At 55.6% G+C, this 19,977-nt stretch overlaps 2 protein-coding genes across 6 annotated transcripts in view; one reads left to right on the top strand and one right to left on the bottom strand.

The window, feature by feature from the left end:
- The first annotated feature begins 556 nt into the window (after positions 1 to 556).
- Positions 557 to 13,607, top strand: LOC132809071 (uncharacterized). Of its 5 annotated transcripts, none has more exons than XM_060822471.1 (6): positions 557 to 834; positions 3,738 to 3,814; positions 5,351 to 5,477; positions 9,289 to 9,513; positions 12,248 to 12,373; positions 13,071 to 13,607. In XM_060822471.1, exons 2-6 carry the CDS (start codon positions 3,768 to 3,770, stop codon positions 13,161 to 13,163), a joined length of 618 nt encoding a protein of 205 aa, XP_060678454.1. In that variant the 5' UTR covers positions 557 to 834; positions 3,738 to 3,767; the 3' UTR covers positions 13,164 to 13,607. The 5 variants fall into 5 exon arrangements, with proteins under 5 accessions (XP_060678454.1, XP_060678451.1, XP_060678450.1 ...); XM_060822468.1 differs by having other exon boundaries at positions 557 to 842; XM_060822467.1 differs by having other exon boundaries at positions 557 to 865.
- Positions 13,608 to 14,813: 1,206 nt separating this feature from the next.
- Positions 14,814 to 19,977, bottom strand: part of hcfc1b (host cell factor C1b) — a 51,702-nt gene continuing 46,538 nt past the window's right edge. Inside the window, exons 24-26 of the mRNA XM_060822443.1 lie at positions 18,757 to 19,054; positions 17,917 to 17,980; positions 14,814 to 17,182 (exon numbers count right to left, since the gene is read on the bottom strand). Of these exons, the coding sequence (XP_060678426.1) occupies positions 17,137 to 17,182; positions 17,917 to 17,980; positions 18,757 to 19,054 (408 nt within the window). The 3' untranslated portion in view covers positions 14,814 to 17,136. The remainder of the gene's footprint in view (positions 17,183 to 17,916; positions 17,981 to 18,756; positions 19,055 to 19,977) is intronic.

Raw genomic sequence — 19,977 nt, 5'->3', positions numbered from 1 at the left:
AGGCTGACAAGGCAGACTGAGAGGGTTCATGGAAAGCCCCTTAACCCCAACTCAAACAGTCAGGGGCTGGAGGAGGGGACAGGGATAGGGAGGGGGTGTAGGGGCTGGAGGAGGGGACGGGGATAGGGAGGGGGTGTAGGGGCTGGAGGAGGGGACAGAGATAGGGAGGGGGTGTAGGGGGCTGGAGGAGGGGACAGAGATAGGGAGGGGGTGTAGGGGCTGGGGGAGGGGACGGGGATAGGGAGGGGGTGTAGGGGCTGGGGGAGGGGACGGGGATAGGGAGGGGGTGTAGGGGCTGGAGGAGGGGACGGGGATAGGGAGGGGGTGTAGGGGCTGGGGGAGGGGACGGGGATAGGGAGGGGGTGTAGGGGCTGGAGGAGGGGACGGGGATAGGGAGGGGACGGGGATAGGGAGGGGGTGTAGGAGGTGACAGGGATAGGGAGGAGGTGTAGGGGCTGGAGGAGGGGACAGGGATAGGGAGGGGGTGTAGGAGGTGACAGGGATAGGGAGGGGGTGTAGGGGCTGGAGGGGGGGACAGAGACTGAGTTGTAGTTTGGAAGTTGCACACTTTGAGAGAATGTGTGAGGTTAGTTCTGCTCCCTGTCCCAGGGAATGGGGCCAGGTCCCACCCTGGAGGGAGCCACCTCTGTCCCTGCCTTCCCATTGCTGGGAGACAACTGATCTTCAGGACCAGAGCCTCAGGCAGCCTCCAGCAACAAACCGAAAGCACCTCCCAGAGGCTGGTGATAAACTCCGAGCTGGGAGGGAAACAAGGAAGTCGCAAAAATTCCCTGAAAACTTGGCCACTTCGGATTGAAGTTGGGGCTTTTAAAGGCGAGAAGGTTGTATTTGTCCCTGAGGCAGGGTGGGTAAGGTGCAAACCCTTCCCCCTTTTCTCATTTCAACTATTTCCAGACAAAAAATCGGTTTGTTTGATCCGTCAATCAGTACAAAAACTTTATACTGACAGGCTCTGGAGTTTTCCCTCATCTTTTACAGCTTCTGTTTATCAACCTCGGGCTGAGGGGTCAGTTAAAGTTGAGAGTTGGTTCGAAGACCCTGCGCAGCAGGACAATGTTTGCATCAGTTTTATAATTTGGCCGTGTCTGTGTCAACAAGAAACTCGTATCCTCAGCTGAGTTGTGCCATTTTGCCAGGAAGTAATTTTAATGCCGTTTGCAACGAGAAGTGTTTGTTTGCAAATGTTCCTGCCTGCTATATATATATATAAATAAACAGGGACTGGTTGAGGGGTGGTGGCTGAAAATGTGTTGCTGGAAAAGCGCAGCAGGTCAGGCAGCAGCCAAGGAGCAGGAGAATCGACGTTTCTTCAGGAAGGGCTCATATCCGAAACATCGATTCTCCTGCTCCTTGGATGCTGCCTGACCTGCTGCGCTTTTCCAGCAACACATTTCCAGCTCTGATCTCCAGCATCTGCAGTCCTCACTTTCTCCTCTGAGTAGACTATGTACCCAGAGAACCAGTTAATGGTTTGGGTCATTGGGTTCGAATCCAACATAAAAACAGATCTTGACCATGAAACCACTGTAAGGACTCATCTGGTTCACCAGATATCTTCTTCAGGGGTGGAAGGGTCGTTACTGCGGGAGTGCCATACTGTCAGAGCCTCAGTGCTGATGGAGTGGGCACTGTCGGAGGGTCAGTGCTATGGAGTGGGCACTGTCAGAGGGTCAGTGCTATGGAGTGGGCACTGTCAGAGCCTCAGTGCTGATGGAATGGGCACTGTTGGAGGGTCAGTGCTGAGGGAGTGTCACACTAAGAGGATCAGTGCTGAGGGAGTAGGCACTGTCAGAGGGTCAGTGCTGATGGAGTGGGCGCTGTCGGAGGGTCAGTGCTGAGGGAGTGGGCGCTGTGGGAGGATCAGTGCTGAGGGAGTGGGCGCTGTCAGAGGGTCAGTGCTGAGGGAGCGAGCGCTGTCAGAGGGTCAGTGCTGAGGGAGCACCGCACTGTCGGAGGGTCAGTGTTGAGGGAGCGGGCACTGTCGGAGGGTCAGTGCTGAGGGAGCACCGCACTGTCAGAGGGTCAGTGCTGAGGGAGTGGGCACTGTCGGAGGGTCAGTGCTGAGGGAATGGGCACTGTCGGAGGGTCAGTGCTGAGGGAGCGGGCGCTATAAGACATAGGAGTGGAAGTAAGGCCATTCAGCTCATCGAGTCCACTCCGCCATTCAATAATGGGTGATGGGCATTTCAATGCCACTTGCTCGCACCCTCCCTGTATCCCTCAATTCCTTGCTAGATTAAAAATTTATCAATCTCTGCCTTGAAGACATTTAATGTCCCAGCCTCCACTCCGCTCCGTGGCACTGCAACCACAGGCCCATGTCGGAGGGTCAGTGCTGAGGGAGCGGGCACTGTTGGAGAGTCAGTGCTGAGGGAGCGGGCACTGTCAGGTCAGTGCTGAGGGAGTGGGCACTGTCAGAGGGTCAGTGCTGAGGGAGTGGGCACCGTCAGAAGGTCAGTGCTGAGGGAGTGAGCACCGTCGGAGGGTCAGTGCTGAGGGAGCAGGCACTGTCGGGGGGTCAGTGCTGAGGGAGCGGGCACTGTCAGAGGGTCAGTGCTGAGGGAGTGCCGCACTGTCAGAGGGTCAGTGCTGAGGGAGTGGGCACTGTCAGAGGGTCAGTGCTGAGGGAGTGCCGCACTGTCAGAGGGTCAGTGCTGAGAGAGTGCCGCACTGTCGGAGGGTCAGTGCTGAGGGAATGGGCACCGTCGGAGGGTCAGTGCTGAGGGAATGGGCACCGTCAGAGGGTCAGTGCAGAGGGAATGGGCACCGTCAGAGGGTCAGTGCAGAGGGGATGGGCACTGTCAGAGGGTCAGTGCAGAGGGGATGGGCACTGTCAGAGGGTCAGTGCAGAGGGAGTGGGCACTGTCAGAGGGTCAGTGCTGAGGGAATGGGCACCGTCAGAGGGTCAGTGCTGAGGGAGCTCCATATGGTCAGGGAGAGCCACCTTTCAGTCAAGTGTCTGAAGAGAACCTATAGTTTCCACAGCCCTGTTTTTGAACATGTTTGGGAGGGGATGGGGTGGAGGGTGCTATGCGAAAGGAACACTCCTGAATGTCTCAGAGTCGATCCCTCAATTAGCACTCGTAAATAAACATACCATCTGGGTTACTGTCACACTGGCTTTTGGTGGGAACTTACTGTGAGAAAAATCGAGCTGTGGTAATTTTCCACGTTATGGGAGAAGCCTACTTTGGGAAAGATGTTTTCATTGGCGGGGATTGGTTCTATGATGCTTTGGTGTTCCTGAAGATCTCTGGACACGAAGTTCCCTGTCACCTTCCTGGAACATCACAATTGTTTTCCAGATGAAACCTCCTTAACTGGGTAAAGATGGCAGCCAATACCCAGATCGCACAAACGACCAACAATATATATTTTTTTCTCTTTATTCTTTCATGGGACATGGGCATCCCCGGTCAGAACAACACTGGTTACCCATTCTAATCCATGTGAGGCTGGAGTCATGTCATCTCAGACTGGTTTCCCGGTCTACAAAGACATTAGTGAACTTGATGGATTTTCACATGAATTGACATCCATTGCCATCACCGAGAGTAGCTCCTAGTTTTTAACTAATTGAATTTAAATTCCACCACAGGCTGTGGTGGGATTTGAACCTGTGTCTCCCCATGGTTCCAGGTGACTCTACCACTACACCCCCTTGAACGAACCAGTCCTGTGATGCCTGGTAATGTGTATCCCACTCTCTGTTTCAGAACTCCGATTCCACAACATCCAATGGGAAAATGGCGAAGACGGTTCACCTGAAGGTCGTCCTTCTAGGCGATTCTGGGTAGGACGGGCCGAATGGCCTGTTTTTCCACACTATCAGCATTCTATGATTACTGTTCTATAGGGTGGGGACATCCCCTTTAAGAGGCAACCCCTCCCTCACCTTACCCATCCTCCCGAATGTCATCCATCTCTGAGGCTGATCCTCTCACGACACACATACAGACCAGGAAACTCCAACACATTGTATGTCAGGTTACCATCTGTGAGCTGTTTGCTCACCAATCTCAGTTGCATCAGCCCCTCCCCTGACCAAAGCATTTAAGATAACCTTTTCAGCATTAACCAGTAGGTTGAGAAACCCGTAGCCCCCTACCATGGCCATGCTGCACGCACTGACAATGGTCTTATCGTCTGAAGTTTAAAATCCTAATAGTGCCTGAGATTTGGCAGTCTTGCGCACTTGTCCTGATGAGAGCAAACGGAAAACTTCAACAATTGGTCTCTCTCTCTCTCTCCTGCAAAAGATTCTAGTTCTGGGTTACAGAATGATTCTTCAGTCTGCTGTTTTTTCCAGTCACACTATGATGTAACAGATTTGTGTAATACCTTTCCTGTACTTAAAGGCCCTAAGTTGCTTATGGGAGTGTGGATCAAAACAGAAGCCACACACGGAGATAGTAGGAGAGGTGACCAAAAGCTCTACCTTCAATGACCACCTTAACATTGGAGGGGAGAGAGAGAGGGAGGATAAGGGCTGCAGGAGATGACGGATGGGTGAGGTGACAGAGATAGGGAGGGGGTGTAGGGGCTGGAGGAGGTGACAGCGAGGGGGTGTAGGAGGTGACAGAAATAGGGAGGGGATGCAGAAGGTGACAGAGATAGGGAGGGGGTGTAGGGGCTGGAGGAGGTGACAGAGATAGGGAGGGGGTGTAGGGGCTGGAGGAGGTGACAGGGAGGGGGTGTAGGAGGTGACAGAAATAGGGAGGGGGTATAGGGGCTGGAGGAGGTGACAGAGATAGGGAGGGGATGCAGAAGGTGACAGAGGTAGGGAGGGGGTGTAGGGGTTGGAGGAGGTGACAGAGATAGGGAGGGGGTATAGGGGCTGGAGGAGGTGACAGAGATAGGGAGGGAGTGTAGGGGCTGGAGGAAATGGACCAGGAGAGAGTGTAGTCAATGAGCACAAGGTGACGGTGATTGGAACCCTGATGATTACTGGATGCAGTTCTCCAGAATGAAGCTAGGGTCAGAGAGTCCTAAACTAGAAGGCGTATGTTTAAGGTGAGAGCAGAAAGATTTAAAAGGGACCTGAGGGCCAAATCTTTCAGAGTGTTCTGAGTGAATTGAATGAAGTGCCAGAGGAAGTGGTAGATGCGGAGACAGTGGCAATATTTGAAAGGCATTTGGACAGGGACCTGAATAAGAAAGGTGTACAAGGAAGTCTGGACAATTTAGACTGAGGGTCTGTTTCCATGCTGTGTTTGAGACATGTTTATTGGAACATTCTGCATCTGTGGATGGAAATGACAGGCCAGCAGTTACAAGGGGCAAAGGGCCTTCTGATGTATTCATTGACCCTGTTTTTGGTCTGTTTTAGGGTGGGGAAATCGTCCCTCATGAACCAATATGTGAATAAGCGTTATACCAATCAGTACAAGGCCACTATTGGAGCAGATTTCCTCAGCCACTTCATCAGCGTCGACGGTAAAAATGTCTGCGTCCAGGTTTGTGACAGCAAAAGACACATTCCCCCTCCAGCCTGCCCCGGCCAGAGCTCAAGGGACCACCTTCCACCCGGCACAGCCGCCAACGGCTGAACACGAACGTGGGGATTGCTCAAGGGGCTAGAACTGGAAAAGCACAGAGATTTCAGAGAGCCATAGGAGGGGACAGAGAGAGGGAGGGGGCACAGGGACTGGAGGAGGGGACGGAGACAGGGAGGGGACACAGGGGCTGGAGGAGGGGACGGAGATAGGGAGGGGGCACAGGGGCTGGAGGAGGGGACAGAGAGAGGGAGGGGACAAGGGGGCTGGAGGAGGGGACAGAGAGAGGGAGGGGACAAGGGGGCTGGAGGAGGGGACAGAGAGAGGGAGGGGACAAGGGGGCTGGAGGAGGGGACAGAGAGAGGGAGGGGACAAGGGGGCTGGAGGAGGGGACAGAGAGAGGGAGGGGCACGGGGGCTGGAGGAGGGGACAGAGAGAGGGAGGGGGCACGGGGGCTGGAGGAGGGGATGGAGACAGGGAGGGGGCGAGGGGGCATGGGGGCTGGAGGAGGGGACAGAGACAGGGAGGGGGCACAGGGGCTGGAGGAGGGGACAGAGACAGGGAGGAGACAAGGGGGCTGGAGGAGGGGAGAGAGACAGGGGAGGGGCACAGGGGCTGGAGGAGGGGACGGAGACAGGGAGGAGACAAGGGGGCTGGAGGAGGGGAGAGAGACAGGGAGGGGACAAGGGGGCTGGAGGAGGGGACAGAGACAGGGGAGGGGCACAGGGGCTGGAGGAGGGGACGGAGACAAGGGGGCTGGAGGAGGGGACGGAGACAGGGAGGGGGCACAGGGGCTGGAGGAGGGGACACAGACAGGGAGGGGACACGGGGACTGGAGGAGGGGACGGAGACAGGGAGGGGACAAGGGGGCTGGAGGAGGGGACAGAGAGAGGGAGGGGACAAGGGGGCTGGAGGAGGGGAGAGAGACAGGGAGGGGACAAGGGGGCTGGAGGAGGGGACAGAGACAGGGGAGGGGCACAGGGGCTGGAGGAGGGGACACAGACAGGGAGGGGACAAGAGGGCTTGAGGAGGGGACAGAGACAGGGAGGGGACAAGAGGGACAGAGACAGGGAGGGGACAAGGGGGCTAGAGGAGGGGACAGAGACAGGGAGGAGACAAGGGGGCTGGAGGAGGGGACGGAGACAGGGAAGGGACAAGGGGGCTAGAGGAGGGGACAGAGACAGGGAGGAGACAAGGGGGCTGGAGGAGGGGACGGAGACAAGGGGGCTGGAGGAGGGGACAGAGACAGGGAGGGGACAGAGACAGGGAGGGGACAAGGGGGCTGGAGGAGGGGACAGAGACAGGGAGGGGACAAGGGGGCTGGAGGAGGGGACGGAGACAGGGAGGGGACAAGGGGGCTGGAGGAGGGGACGGAGACAGGGAGGGGACAAGGGGGCTGGAGGAGGGGACAGAGACAGGGGAGGGGCACGGGCTGGAGGAGGGGACGGAGACAGGGAGGGGACAAGAGGGACAGAGACAGGGAGGGGACAAGGGGGACAGAGACAGGGAGGGGACAAGGGGGCTGGAGGAGGGGACAGAGACAGGGAGGGGACAAGGGGGCTGGAGGAGGGGACAGAGACAGGGAGGGGGCACGGGGGCTGGAGGAGGGGACAGAGAGAGGGAGGGGACAAGGGGGCTGGAGGAGGGGACAGAGAGAGGGAGGGGCACGGGGGCTGGAGGAGGGGACAGAGAGAGGGAGGGGGCACGGGGGCTGGAGGAGGGGATGGAGACAGGGAGGGGGCGAGGGGGCATGGGGGCTGGAGGAGGGGACAGAGACAGGGAGGGGGCACAGGGGCTGGAGGAGGGGACAGAGACAGGGAGGAGACAAGGGGGCTGGAGGAGGGGACAGAGACAGGGAGGGGACAAGGGGGCTGGTGGAGGGGACAGAGACAGGGAAGGGACAAGGGGGCTGGAGGAGGGGACACAGGGGCTGGAGGAGGGGACAGAGACAGGGAGGGGGCACAGGGGCTGGAGGAGGGGACAGAGACAGGGAGGGGGCACAGGGGCTTGAGGAGGGGACAGAGACAGGGAGGGGGCATGGGCTGGAGGAGGAGACGGAGACAGGGAGGGGACAAGGGGGCTGGAGGAGGGGACAGAGACAGGGAGGGGGCACAGGGGCTGGAGGAGGGGACAGAGACAGGGAGGGGACAAGGGGGCTGGAGGAGGGAACGGAGACAGGGAGGGGACAAGGGGACAAGGGGGCTGGAGGAGGGGACAGAGACAGGGAGGGGACAAGGGGGCTGGAGGAGGGGACAGAGACAGGGAGGGGACAAGGGGGCTGGAGGAGGGGACAGAGACAGGGAGGGGACAAGGGGGCTGGAGGAGGGGACACAGGGGCTGGAGGAGGGGACAGAGACAGGGAGGGGGCACGGGGGCTGGAGGAGGGGACAGAGACAGGGAGGGGACAAGGGGGCTGGTGGAGGGGACACAGGGGCTGGAGGAGGGGACAGAGACAGGGAGGGGGCACAGGGGCTGGAGGAGGGGACAGAGACAGGGAGGGGGCACAGGGGCTTGAGGAGGGGACAGAGACAGGGAGGGGGCACAGGGGCTTGAGGAGGGGACAGAGACAGGGAGGGGGCACAGGGGCTTGAGGAGGGGACAGAGACAGGGAGGGGGCACAGGGGCTGGAGGAGGAGACGGAGACAGGGAGGGGGCACAGGGGCTTGAGGAGGGGACGGAGACAGGGAGGGGACAAGGGGGCTGGAGGAGGGGACGGAGACAGGGAGGGGGCACAGGGGCTGGAGGAGGGGACAGAGACAGGGAGGGGACAAGGGGGCTGGAGGAGGGGACAGACAGGGAGGGGCCTGAGATAGGGAGGGGGCACATGGGCTGGAGGAGGGAACAGAGACAGGGAGGGGCCTGAGATAGGGAGGGGGCACATGGGCTGTAGGAGGGAACAGAGATAGGGAAGGGACAAGGGGGCTGGAGGAGGGGACGCAGGGGTCAGAGGTGACAGATGGAGGAGAGTTCTGGAGGAGGTGTCTAGGGGCTGGAGGACTTTCCCCAGAGTGTGTGGAATTGCTTCCATGGGGAGAATGTGGGATTTGTCCCACAGTATAGCCTTGCTGTAAATCTTCATTAGCGAGGAGAGTGTATTCTGTCTTGATTGTGTTTTTTTTAAAATTGGGATTATTCTCTTGATTAAAACCCAACTTTTTCACACGGAGGGGTGGTATGTGTATGGAACGAGCTGCCAGAGGAAGTGGTGGAGGCTGGTACAACGTGTCTATGTAGGTTTCCTCCTACACTTCAAAAGGTGTGCGGGTTAGGTGAATTGGCCATGGGAAATTGCCTGTAGTGTTAGGTGAAGGGTTAGATGTAGGGGAATGGGTCTGGGTGGGTTGGTGTAGACTTGCTGGGCGGAAGGCCCTGTTTCCACACTGTAAGTAATCTAATCTAATTTAACAGGCACCTGGATAGGTATGCGAATGGGAAGAGTTCAGAGGGATATGGGCCAAGTGCTGGCAAATGGGATTATATCTGGTCGGCGTGGATGAGTTCTGTACACCTCTATGATTCCAAGTGGTTCAGTGGAATTGTATTCAAGCATTTGGGGGTACAGGAATGATCACACGAGGGGGAAGAGAGTGATGGAAGGTGTTGTGGGTGAGGGGATGTGTACCAGTGGGTGGGAGGCAGCTCACATAGAGCAGGAACACCAACCTGGATTGGAAGGGCCGAATGGCCTCATCAGATAGGGTGGTTCTGCAGAATGAGGGGTGAATGGATCTCAGTCAGGGTTTCTACAATCAATGTTTGCCCCGCTCCCTAGCTCTGGGACACAGCCGGCACCGAGCGTTTCCACTCACTGGGCTCAGTGCTGTACAGAGCCGCGGATTGCTGCATCCTGGTGTTCGACGTGACCTCAGGGGCTTCCTTCAAGGCGCTGGACAGTTGGCGGAAGGAGTTCCTGCTCCAGGCTGATCCCAGGGACCCAGACAGCTTCCCGTTCCTCGTCATCGGGAACAAGACTGACCTAAGGAGCAGCAGCAGCGAGGTAAGGTTTACACAAAATACACTGAACCACAACATCCCAAATGGAGTTCAATGTTGCTAAGTGCGAAGTGATTCACTTTGGTAAGACTAACAAGAAGATGGAGTACTGGGCTAATGGTCGGATACTTGGTAGTGTGGATGAGCAGAGGGATCTTGGTGTCCATGTACACAGACCTCTGAAAGTTGCCACCCAGGTAAATAGTGCTGTGAATGCGGCATATGGCGTACTGGCTTTTATTGGTGGAGGAATTGAGTTCCGGAATTGAGGTCATGTTGCAGTTGTATAAGACTCTGGTGCGGCTGCATCTGGAGTATTGTGTGCAGTTTTGGTCGCCATACTATAGGAAGGATGTGGAGGCACTGGAATGGGTGCAGAGGAGGTTTACCAGGATGTTGCCTGGTATGGTAGGAAGATCGTATGAGGAAAGGCTGAGGCACTTGGGCCTGTTCTCATTGGAGAAAAGAAGGTTTAGGGGAGATTTGATAGAGGTGTACAAGATGATTAGGGGTTTAGATAGGGTTGACCATGAGAACCTTTTTCCACATATAGAGTCAGATATTACGAGGGGGCATAGCTTTAAATTAAGGGGTAGTAGGTATAGGACAGATGTTAGGGGTAGATTCTTTACTCAGCAAGTCGTGAGTTCATGGAATGCCCTGCCAGTAGCAGTGGTGGACTCTCTCTCTTTATGGGCATTTAAACGGGCATTGGATAGGCATATGGAGGATAGTGGGCTAGTGTAGGTTAGGTGGGCTTGGATCGGTGCAACATCGAGGGCCGAAGGGTCTGTACTGAGCTGTATTTTTCTATGTTCTATCCCGCATTTCCCTGAGACACACACTCACCAAATATTTGGGTGGCTTGTCCGTACACTAACCTTCTGGCACACGCCACCAGCTATTCAACTGTACATGCTGCACAAAACAGCATCATCTCTCCGATGAAGGTTGTATTTGGCTTGTCCTTGTCCAGTGGATTCTCTCTCAGTGCAGGGGTGGAGCCAGTGGAGGGTGAAGAATCTCTCTTCCTGGCTTTCTCTAGCTTCTATCGTGTTGTCGTCTGCTCGATAAAGTCACGGCTTTCAGGACCACCAACCGGACGTCGAGTGAAACAGCATTACCCGTAGGAATCAAAGTTAAAGTCAGAGCTGGGCTGCCAAGGTCAGTTTTTGCTCAGAAGATTTAAAAAAAAACAACAAAGTTTGAAATACCGTGTCACACAAGGACACGCTGATAAAAACCAATACAGTACGAGCACAGGCCCATCGGCCCTCCAAGCCTGCGCTAACACATTTTGCCCTTCCATACCAAAACTGTCTTCACGTACAGGATCCCTCTATTCCTTCCCTATTCATTTAGATTACATTACAGTGTGGAAACAGGCCCTTCGGCCCAACAAGTCCATACCGACCCGCCGAAGCGCAACCCACCCATACCCCTACATTTGCCCCTTACCTAACACTACGGGCAATTTAGCATGGCCAATTCACCTGACCTGCACATCTTTGGACTGTGGGAGGAAACCGGAGCACCCGGAGGAAACCCACGCAGACACGGGGAGAATGTGCAAACTCCACACAGTCAGTCGCCTGAGTTGGGAATTGAACCCGGGTCTCTGGCGCTGTGAGGCAGCAGTGCTAACCACTGTGCCACCGTGCCGCCCACTCACGTGCTTCTTGAACGTTCCTGTTGGGCTTGCTTTCACCACGACCACCTCTGGCAGTGTATTCCAGGCCCACACTACCCTTTGTTAGAAAACTTGCCTTGCACATCTCTATTCAACTTGTCCCCTCCTCACATCTTGAACCCTCGTCCCTGGTCATCGACCCCGTGCACCCCGGGGAAAGGCCTCATACTTTACACTCTATACCATTAATAATCTTATAGACTTCCATCAGGTCACCCCTCGACCTCCTGCATTCCAGTGAAAACAAACCCAGGCTATTCACAACCTCTCTTCCTAGCTAAAAATCCCACATACCAGGCAGCGTTCTGGTAAACCTTTTCAGTCCCCTCCCCAAAGCATCCACATCCTTCTGGTATGGAGTGTGTGGTGTTGCTGGAAAAGCACAGCAGGTCAGGCAGCATCCAAGGAGCAGGAGAATCGACATTTCGGGCATAAGCCCTTCATCAGGAATGTTCTGGTAGCGTGGAAGGTTTGTGAAGAAAGCCTTACAGTGGAGGCTTTGACAGAACTGACAATATTGAAAAGGTTCAGTCCAAGTTCCTCAAGTGTACCTGTACAGAACACCTCTACAAATGCAGCCCACAGTTCCTCAGCTAGCACAGGTATCTTTAAAAAAGCTTTAAACCAAAGTTTATGATGGTACCAGAGCTGTTTGAAGGCAGGATGTAGAACATGGAACGGTGCGGGCATAGGAACGGACCATTTGGCCCACGCTGTTGTGTCAAATTAAACTAATTCCTTCCGCCTGCCCTTGGTCCATTTGCATATTCATGTGCGTATCAAAGATACCCATGTCATATCGGTTTCCTCCACCCCCCCTGAATGTTCCAGACTCCTACCACTGTAAATACCTTGCCCCTCAGATCTCCTTGGCAGACCTTCCCAGCCCTAGTAGGTGCAGTAGGAATTCCCCTCCTTCTCTGCCTCTCTACAGTCCCCTTTCTCCTCCTCCGTAAAGAGTCTTTGTGAGCCGTGGAGGGAGGGGTGTTGGGGATTCTCTGGGATCTCGGATCTATTCCTCCTGTTGCTGACCACTCTCGCTCGGCAGGTCGTCTCAAAGCGGGCGGAGGATTGGTGCAGTGCCCACCATCTAAAGTACATCGAGACCAGTGCCAAGGAAGCCCTGAATGTGGAGGCGGCGTTCCGAGATGGCGTAAGGCTCGCGTTGAAGCGGGTAAGGTCCCAGGGGGTGTGGAAAGGTGGCCCGAGGTTGGGTAGAGGAGATGGGTTGTAGTCTTATCCGAGTCGAAAGAATAATGGTCCTAGGTTCCTGCTGCCAAATACCAGTGCATCGCCGCCATCCCTCCCTACACGTCCGGTGTGGGGTGGTTGGAGGTCAAATTTCCTGTCAGCTGAGGTGGAGTGACAGAAACTTAGGAAGATCCTCCCGACAAGCACGGAAAAGATCTAAGGACCAACCCACTATGCGTGGTTAACCAGAAAGAGAACGCCAACCTTAAAAGAACGCACTTAAAATGGTGCCGAAGGGTGTTGGGGCAGAGGATTAGATTAGTTATTTCAAAAACAGGAAAGAATAACCGAGATTTTGGTGGGGCACAGAATTTGAGTAGGACAGAAAGCTAGTCAGAAATACAAGAACAGATAGCAAGAGAGTCTATAAACACTTAAAAAAAAAAAGTGGGTCAGTCCTTTGGAAGGTGCGTTTGGAGAATTGAACATGGGAAATAGATTGGTATTTGTGTCAACGTGTTTAAGGTTGGAGATTCTGGATAAACACACGAGGGAGGGTAAGGTGGAGGAATATGGAATTAGTGGAGTGGGGCAAGCCAGCACTAGCATTGAATAGATGGGCAGAATAGACGGGGTGGTATGGTTCACTCTGATTCAGAGTCCTGTCCATTCTCCCACAGCTGAGAAGCGAGGACCAGACCTCAGACAAATTTGACCAGATTCAGTTGACGCCAGATGAAGACAGAGGGCAGAGTACGTGTGCTTGCGGCTGAACCCAAGGCAGCTCTGCTTCCCGGACCTGTCTGCCTTCGCTGGCGTGTGGACTCAGCTGTGCTCCCTCGCCTCACCTCTGACTCCCCTCCTCCACCTCGGTCCTTCCTCCCTCGCAGGCGTGGCTTCAGTCTCCGGGCAGAACCCTAACGCTCGGCCCCCCCCTCCTCCGCTGACGGTATGCCCCTGCGCTTCGGCCGTCCCATTTTCAACCCAGTGCTTCACCTCCCGTCTTCGCCTGTTCACTGTCCCCTCACGGTAGTCGCTGGGATCCGCTCATTCATTTCAATAATTGCTCGCTTAAAGACTAACTAGAATGGAGAACACTAAAACAATAACAGCTGTTAGGCCGGAGGTCCGCAGGCGATATTCTGGGGACCCAGGTTCGAACCCCACCTTGGCAGGTGGTTGGAATGTGAATTCAATAAAAAGAATCTGAAATTAAAGAGTCCAACCATGAATCCTTTGTCAATTGTCAGAAAAACCCCCCTGGTTCACTAATGTCCTTTAGGGAGGGAAACTGCTGTCCTTATCTGCTCTGGCCAACATGTGACTCCAGACCCACAGCAATGTGTTTGACCCCTCACTGCCCTCTGGGCAATGGGACTGGTCACTAACACTCCCATCCCATCAAAGGGTTAAAAAAAAACACCACAAAATCCCTGATGAGTTCACACTCGAGTCTCTTGATCACTGCTTGCTCCCTGCTGGGGTCAATCCAAACAATTCTCCTTTCACTGGAAGAAGGAGGCGGCCATTCAGCCCCTCAAGCCTGCCCCGTTCGGGTGACAGTCTCTCCCACGCAGGTGGCTGGAACCTGCTCTAGCCTGGACTGAGCTGCCAAAGCCCAGAGAGATCAAAGTGAGGGTTCCGACGCAGGACAAACGCTGGTGAAACGTCCAAAGAACCATGCAGCCCACGGCATACTCATGGTATTGGATGGGAAACACAGCGACCAGTTTGTACTAAGGTAGCTCCCGGCGAGCGATTCGGGCTCAGTCAATTGGCAAACTCCTGACCTCTTCCAGAAATGGTTCTTTGGGATCTTCCTGTCCACCTGAGGCACACACAGCCTTCCTACACTGTTTCATCTGGAAACACTGTCCTCTGTTAACATCCCATTCCCTCTAAACCTGTTGAGTGCCGAGAAGTCCAGGTCTGGGAAGAGGGATTGGCACAACAATGCCAAATAAAACCACTTGGAAATTAACACAGTGGATGGGGGACCTGCGATCTCCGTCAGGAGGGGTTACGGTGAATAATGGTAATTTGTTTTCGGAAACAAAACAGCAGGGTATGGGAGGGCTGGGATTGAACATTGGAGGTGTGTGAGGGATGAAGGGTCTGTACCAATCGGGTAAATGAGGCACGTGGTAACGGTTTCAGAGCATGGTTCCCGAGAACAGACTGTATCCCCCCCGAGCTGCACGCAAATAGCAGGGTCTGACTCGGCGCAGCAGACTGCACCTTGCCCTCCTGAAGCAAGCAGGCCAGTCTCTCACACTGTCACAACTTAAGAGACATCAATCCCAGGCAGCACTTCACAACAGCGGGAAAATGCACAGCTCTGGGACAGAGGGAGACAGCTCAGAGCCAGAGGAGAGAATGAGAGGGGAAACATCCATTGCACTGAATGAATTGCGAACCACACATACTTTCAGTAAATTTAACAGGACATTAAAAAAAAACATCATTTGCTAATGATCTGATAGCGTCACGTTGCACAGCCTTTCAACATTTGAGGCAGAGGTAGATAGATTCACGATAAACGTTATGGGGCAGTAATCAGACCAGCCACCATTTTGAATGAGAGAGCAGGCTATAAGGGCTGAGTGGTCTCATATGTAGATTCTTCCTTCCCACTTTCTCAAAATTAGGGTTTTTTTGTGGGGGGGGGGGGGGGGCGATCGGACAGCAAAGAGGCTTCCAGGTCAGAGGCAGGGAATCCTGCAGCGAGTAACTCCCCTCCTGACTCTCCCCCCAAAGCCCTGTCCCACCATCGACAAGGCCCAAGTCAGGAGGGTGAGGGGATACTCCCCACTTGCCTGGAGGGGTACACTTGAGAAGCTCACCAACACCCAGGACAAAGCAGCACCCCTCCTGCTTGATTGACACGCTGAGCCCACCTTCACCACCCTCTCCCTCCAGCCCTGATGCAGAGGGGCAGCACAGTGTATCGTCTGCAAGACACACTGCAGCGTCTCTCGGAGACTCCTCTGACAGCACCTTCCACGCCCGCCACCTCTACGCACCCATCCCACGAGGACTGGGGAGGAACAGAACAGTATGGGCTGTTCCTTTAGTGTGACCGTGTTCAGATTCCTGTAACTCCCTCTCTCACAGGGCACTGTGCGGGCTGTCCCTACACCACACAGGGTCACCCCCGCTTTCTGGAGGGGCAGTTAGGGATGGACAGTAAACACTGGGCCCAGGTAACGATGCAGGTAAAGATCCCAGGAGTACGGACCTCCCCAACGCCAGCATGGCCCACCACAGGATGGTTCAGGAAGCTCATCAACAGCAGAGATTACGGTTAGCTGGGAGCTGGATGATGGGATGGAGCCACACATGCCCATACCCTCAGGGAGCCTGCCAACGCCGATCTGGTGCTGGGATGGCCACAGAGTTTTCGGAATTGCCCTCCAAGTGAAATGCTTCAAAATGGCCGGGCAAATACGCCCGTGACAGCCAGCGGGAGGAAGGGGCTGGGGCATCGGAATACTGTCTGTGGCCAATAGACAAGTTCTAAGGGCTCACCCAGATGGTACTGGGGCCAGAGCGGGTGAGAGCTTGCCAGCGGTGCCCCATGTTGCTGAAGTAGAAATGGAAAGTCTTACCACAACCACCAAAACGTCTATTTCAAATACTGGTTTTCATATGTAAAAAGGGAAAAATAAAATGTCGACACAAAGCTACACAATACAAACATCATTGGAGTCCTACAAAAAAAAAGGGAAACTCGCTCCAAGGAGTACCAACAGATCATCCGACCATTATCTTCATGTTAGGGGGCTCCGAGGAGGAACTGGGAGGGGACAACACAGAGGCAGCTTTAAAAACATCTTTCAGTCAAAACAGTTTGCTTCACGCCCATCTCTCCCCAGCTTAGAGGCGAACGGGGGGGGGGAAAGAGGGGGAGACACCGAGAGCAGGGAGGCAGAGGGGGAGAGACAGAGTGTGGGAGGTAGAGGGGGAGAGACAGAGTGAGGCACAGACAGAGAGATGGAGACAGAATGGGACAGGGAGAGATGACTGAAGCACAGAGGACAGGGATGAACAGACCAAAGGGTTACACGCCCTGTGTTAGGACCCAGAATGTCGCGGTTCGATGGGGAACCAGTAGCTCTTTCTCGGAGAGCTCCTGTCTGGGGAGCGGGGGATGTCTCTGGACAGCGTCCCAGTCCCTCCTCAGCAACTCTTCATCACGAGTGAGTGAAACCGGGAACAATTCCGTAAACTAAAATTCTCGCGCTGTTTTACACCTATATATATATATATATTTATAAAAAAAACGGTATTCTTCTCTGCTCGCTCCACGCACATGGTGGGGCGAGGCAATGCTTCCTGTGGTACGACACACCCCAGGTCTCCATCCGCAACTCCCCGAACTGTCGCACTGAGGGGGTTTGACAACGAGGGAGCTGGCAGGGCTTTGGGGGGTGGGGGTGGGGGGAGTAGGGAGGGGTTTGAGGGGGCAAGGGAGTTTGAGTTAGGTTTTCACTGGTGTTTAAAAATAGAAACAACTCCCGGTCCTGTCCAGTCAATCCTTGCCCGATCCGTGGGTAGATTACTGCTTCCAGCAGAAGTGTCCAGTCACGGCTCATCAGTATAGGGCGGAGGTTGGAGGAAGAATTAAAACGCCCCTCAGCACGATCCCAGGGTCTCTTGTTCCATTTGTGTACGGGGTGGGAGGTGGAGGGGAGGGGAGGGCGGTGCGGGACGGGAGGGGGTGCATGATCAGAGAAAATACAAAATTCACTGGCCATCCGATTTTGTCTTCTTGGGTACGTTTGATGATTTCCTGAAACAACAGAAGAGAAGATGCTGAGAGTGCGGGAGAACAGCGCTGACCCTCCGACAGTGCGGCACTCCCTCAACACTGACCCTCCCACAGCGCCCGCTCCCTCAGCACTGACCCTCCCACAGCGCCCGCTCCCTCAGCACTGACCCTCCCACAGTGCCCGCTCCCTCAGCACTGACCCTCCCACAGCGCCCGCTCCCTCAGCACTGACCCTCCCACAGCGCCCGCTCCCTCAGCACTGACCCTCCCACAGCGCCCGCTCCCTCAGCACTGACCCTCCCACAGTGCCCGCTCCCTCAGCACTGACCCTCCGACAGCGCGACGCTCCCTCAGCACTGACCCTCCGAAGGCGCCCGCTCCCTCAGCACTGACCCTCCCACAGCACCCACTCCCTCAGCACTGACCCTCCCACAGCACCCACTCCCTCAGCACTGACCCTCCCACTGCGCCCACTCCCTCAGCACTGACCCTCCCACAGTGCCCACTCTCCCTCTGCACTGACCCTCCCACAGCACCCACTCCCTCAGCACTGACCCTCCCACAGTGCCCACTCCCTCAGCGCTGACCCTCCCACAGTGCCCACTCCCTCAGCGCTGACCCTCCCACAGTGCCCACTCCCTCAGCGCTGACCCTCTGATTCGATCAGTCACATCTTTTCTGACCCCTAAAACAACCCCGACTCCCATCCAACGCAAATCCCACCCCCGCTGGGAAGAAATGTATGCAATGCTTACGTTTCTGGGGAGCTGATGGATCGCTTCACTGCTGGTTTGACCACTGAACCATCTTTGTTAGTTTCTGAAAAAGGCAACGGATTGACTCTCAGAGCATCGCTAACCAAGGGGACATGGTCAGAGTGCCCTCATTGGTTTGTGGTAGAGAGAGAGAGGGGTGGGTGGGCTAGGGCGGGGAATGGTGAGGGGGTTGGAAAGAGGGAGAGAGGAGAAAGTGAGGACTGCAGATGCTGGAGATTAGAGTCGAATAGTGTGGCGCTGGAAAAGCACAGCAGGTCAGGCTGCTTCTGAGGAGCGGGAGAATTGATGTTTCAGGCATAAGCCCTTCATCAGGAATGTGGAGGGCGAAGGGGGCCGAGGGGGGGGAGAATAGTGACGTGGGGGTGGGTGCGAATGTCTGGCAAGGTGACAGGTAGATGCAGCCGGGGGTGATGGTGATTGGTCAGAGGGGAGGGTGGAGTGGATAGGTGGGAGGAAGATGGAGAGGTCAAGAGGGCGGTGCCGAGTTGGAGGGTCAGATGTGGGATGAGGTGGAGTGAGGGGAGAGGGACGATCGATGTTGACGCCGTGTGGTCGGAGGGTTCCAAGGCAGAAGATGAGGCGTTCTTCCTCCAGGTATCGGATGGTTAGGGTTTGGAAGTGGAATAGGTCCAGGGGCTGCATGTCATTGGAGGAGTGGGGGGACGGGAGGGGTGGGGGGGACGGGAGGGGTGGAGAGTTGGATTAGTCAGCCACAGGGTGGTGGGATTGGGGGGGTGGGGGAGTGTGTGGACAGAGCGAGGGCAGGGGGGTAATGCAGGAGAGTGAGTGGGGTAACCCGAGCGCGGTTTCCGAACCTACCTTGGAGCCACCTGACCTGCGTGGCAGGTCCGTACCCCTTCTCGTTCCTGGCTGCTATCCTGAAGATGATGGCCGGTTTGGTGGTGTAATCGATGTGGGCGTTGGACAGGTTGGCCGACTGGACCAGGCACGAGGGGTTGGGCCCACAGTACACCCTCATGAAGGCCAACTGCGCTGGGCTGTTCGGTTTCAGCTCCATCGACTGGGTGCTCTGGATGGCGAGGTACACCGAGTACTCGATAATCTTCCCCGATGTCATGGAGGGCGGCTCCCACGTCAGGTGGGCTCCATCTGGGCTCTGAAGTCGGGTGGGGTGGGGGGAAAGTGCAGAGGGGAGAAGGTCAAGCTGGAGTTTAGACCAGAACCTCGTCAGGGACAAGGTCTGCTCACCTGTGGGGTGGGGGTTGGACACACTCCCGCCCGGTGCGCTGTGGGGAAGGGGAGACCATCACACTGTCACCCAGACCCTGAGGGGTGGGGGGTGTACCCGTCACTGCATCGCCCACAATCCCCGGAGGCGTGTGTGTGTGTGTGTGTGTGTGTGGACATGTCACAGCGTCACCCACACTCATCGCCAACTGAGAGCGACCGTGATTACAGTCTGCTCTTAATTATTAGATTAGATTACTTACAGTGTGGAAACAGGCCCTTCGGCCCAACAAGTCCACACCGACCCGCCGAAGCGCAACCCACCCAGACCCATTCCCCTACATTTACCCCTTACCTAACACTACGGGCAATTTAGCATGGCCAATTCACCTGACCCGCACATCTTTGGACTGTGGGAGGAAACCGGAGCACCCGGAGCAAACCCACGCAGACACGGGGAGAACGTGCAAACTCCACCCAGTCAGTCGCCTGAGTCGGGAATCGAACCCGGGTCTCTGGCGCTATGAGGCAGCAGGGCTAACCACTGTGCCACCCACAAGGGTTGAAGTACAACAGTAAGAAAAACACACTCCAACCCGTACAGGGATTACACCTGCAATACTGCACCGGTCTGTCTCCATCTTTCGGGAAGGATACCGGAGGTGGCGGTGCACTAATCCCGGGAAGGGGGTCAGTCAGTGTGTGTCCTTTCCGAGGGCGACGCTCCTCAAACAGAGGGTCTCGCTCTGGCCCCTTTCAGAGGGCAGTTAGGAGTCCACCACCGCACTGTGCGGGGTCCGGAGTCACGTATAAGGAGTAAGGCGGTTGGATTTCCCTCCTTGAAGGGCATCA

Source organism: Hemiscyllium ocellatum, unplaced genomic scaffold (assembly GCF_020745735.1).
Source record: "Hemiscyllium ocellatum isolate sHemOce1 unplaced genomic scaffold, sHemOce1.pat.X.cur. R, whole genome shotgun sequence".
In the NCBI taxonomy this organism is placed as follows: domain Eukaryota; kingdom Metazoa; phylum Chordata; class Chondrichthyes; order Orectolobiformes; family Hemiscylliidae; genus Hemiscyllium; species Hemiscyllium ocellatum.
This window is presented reverse-complemented; position numbering and strand designations above follow the sequence as displayed.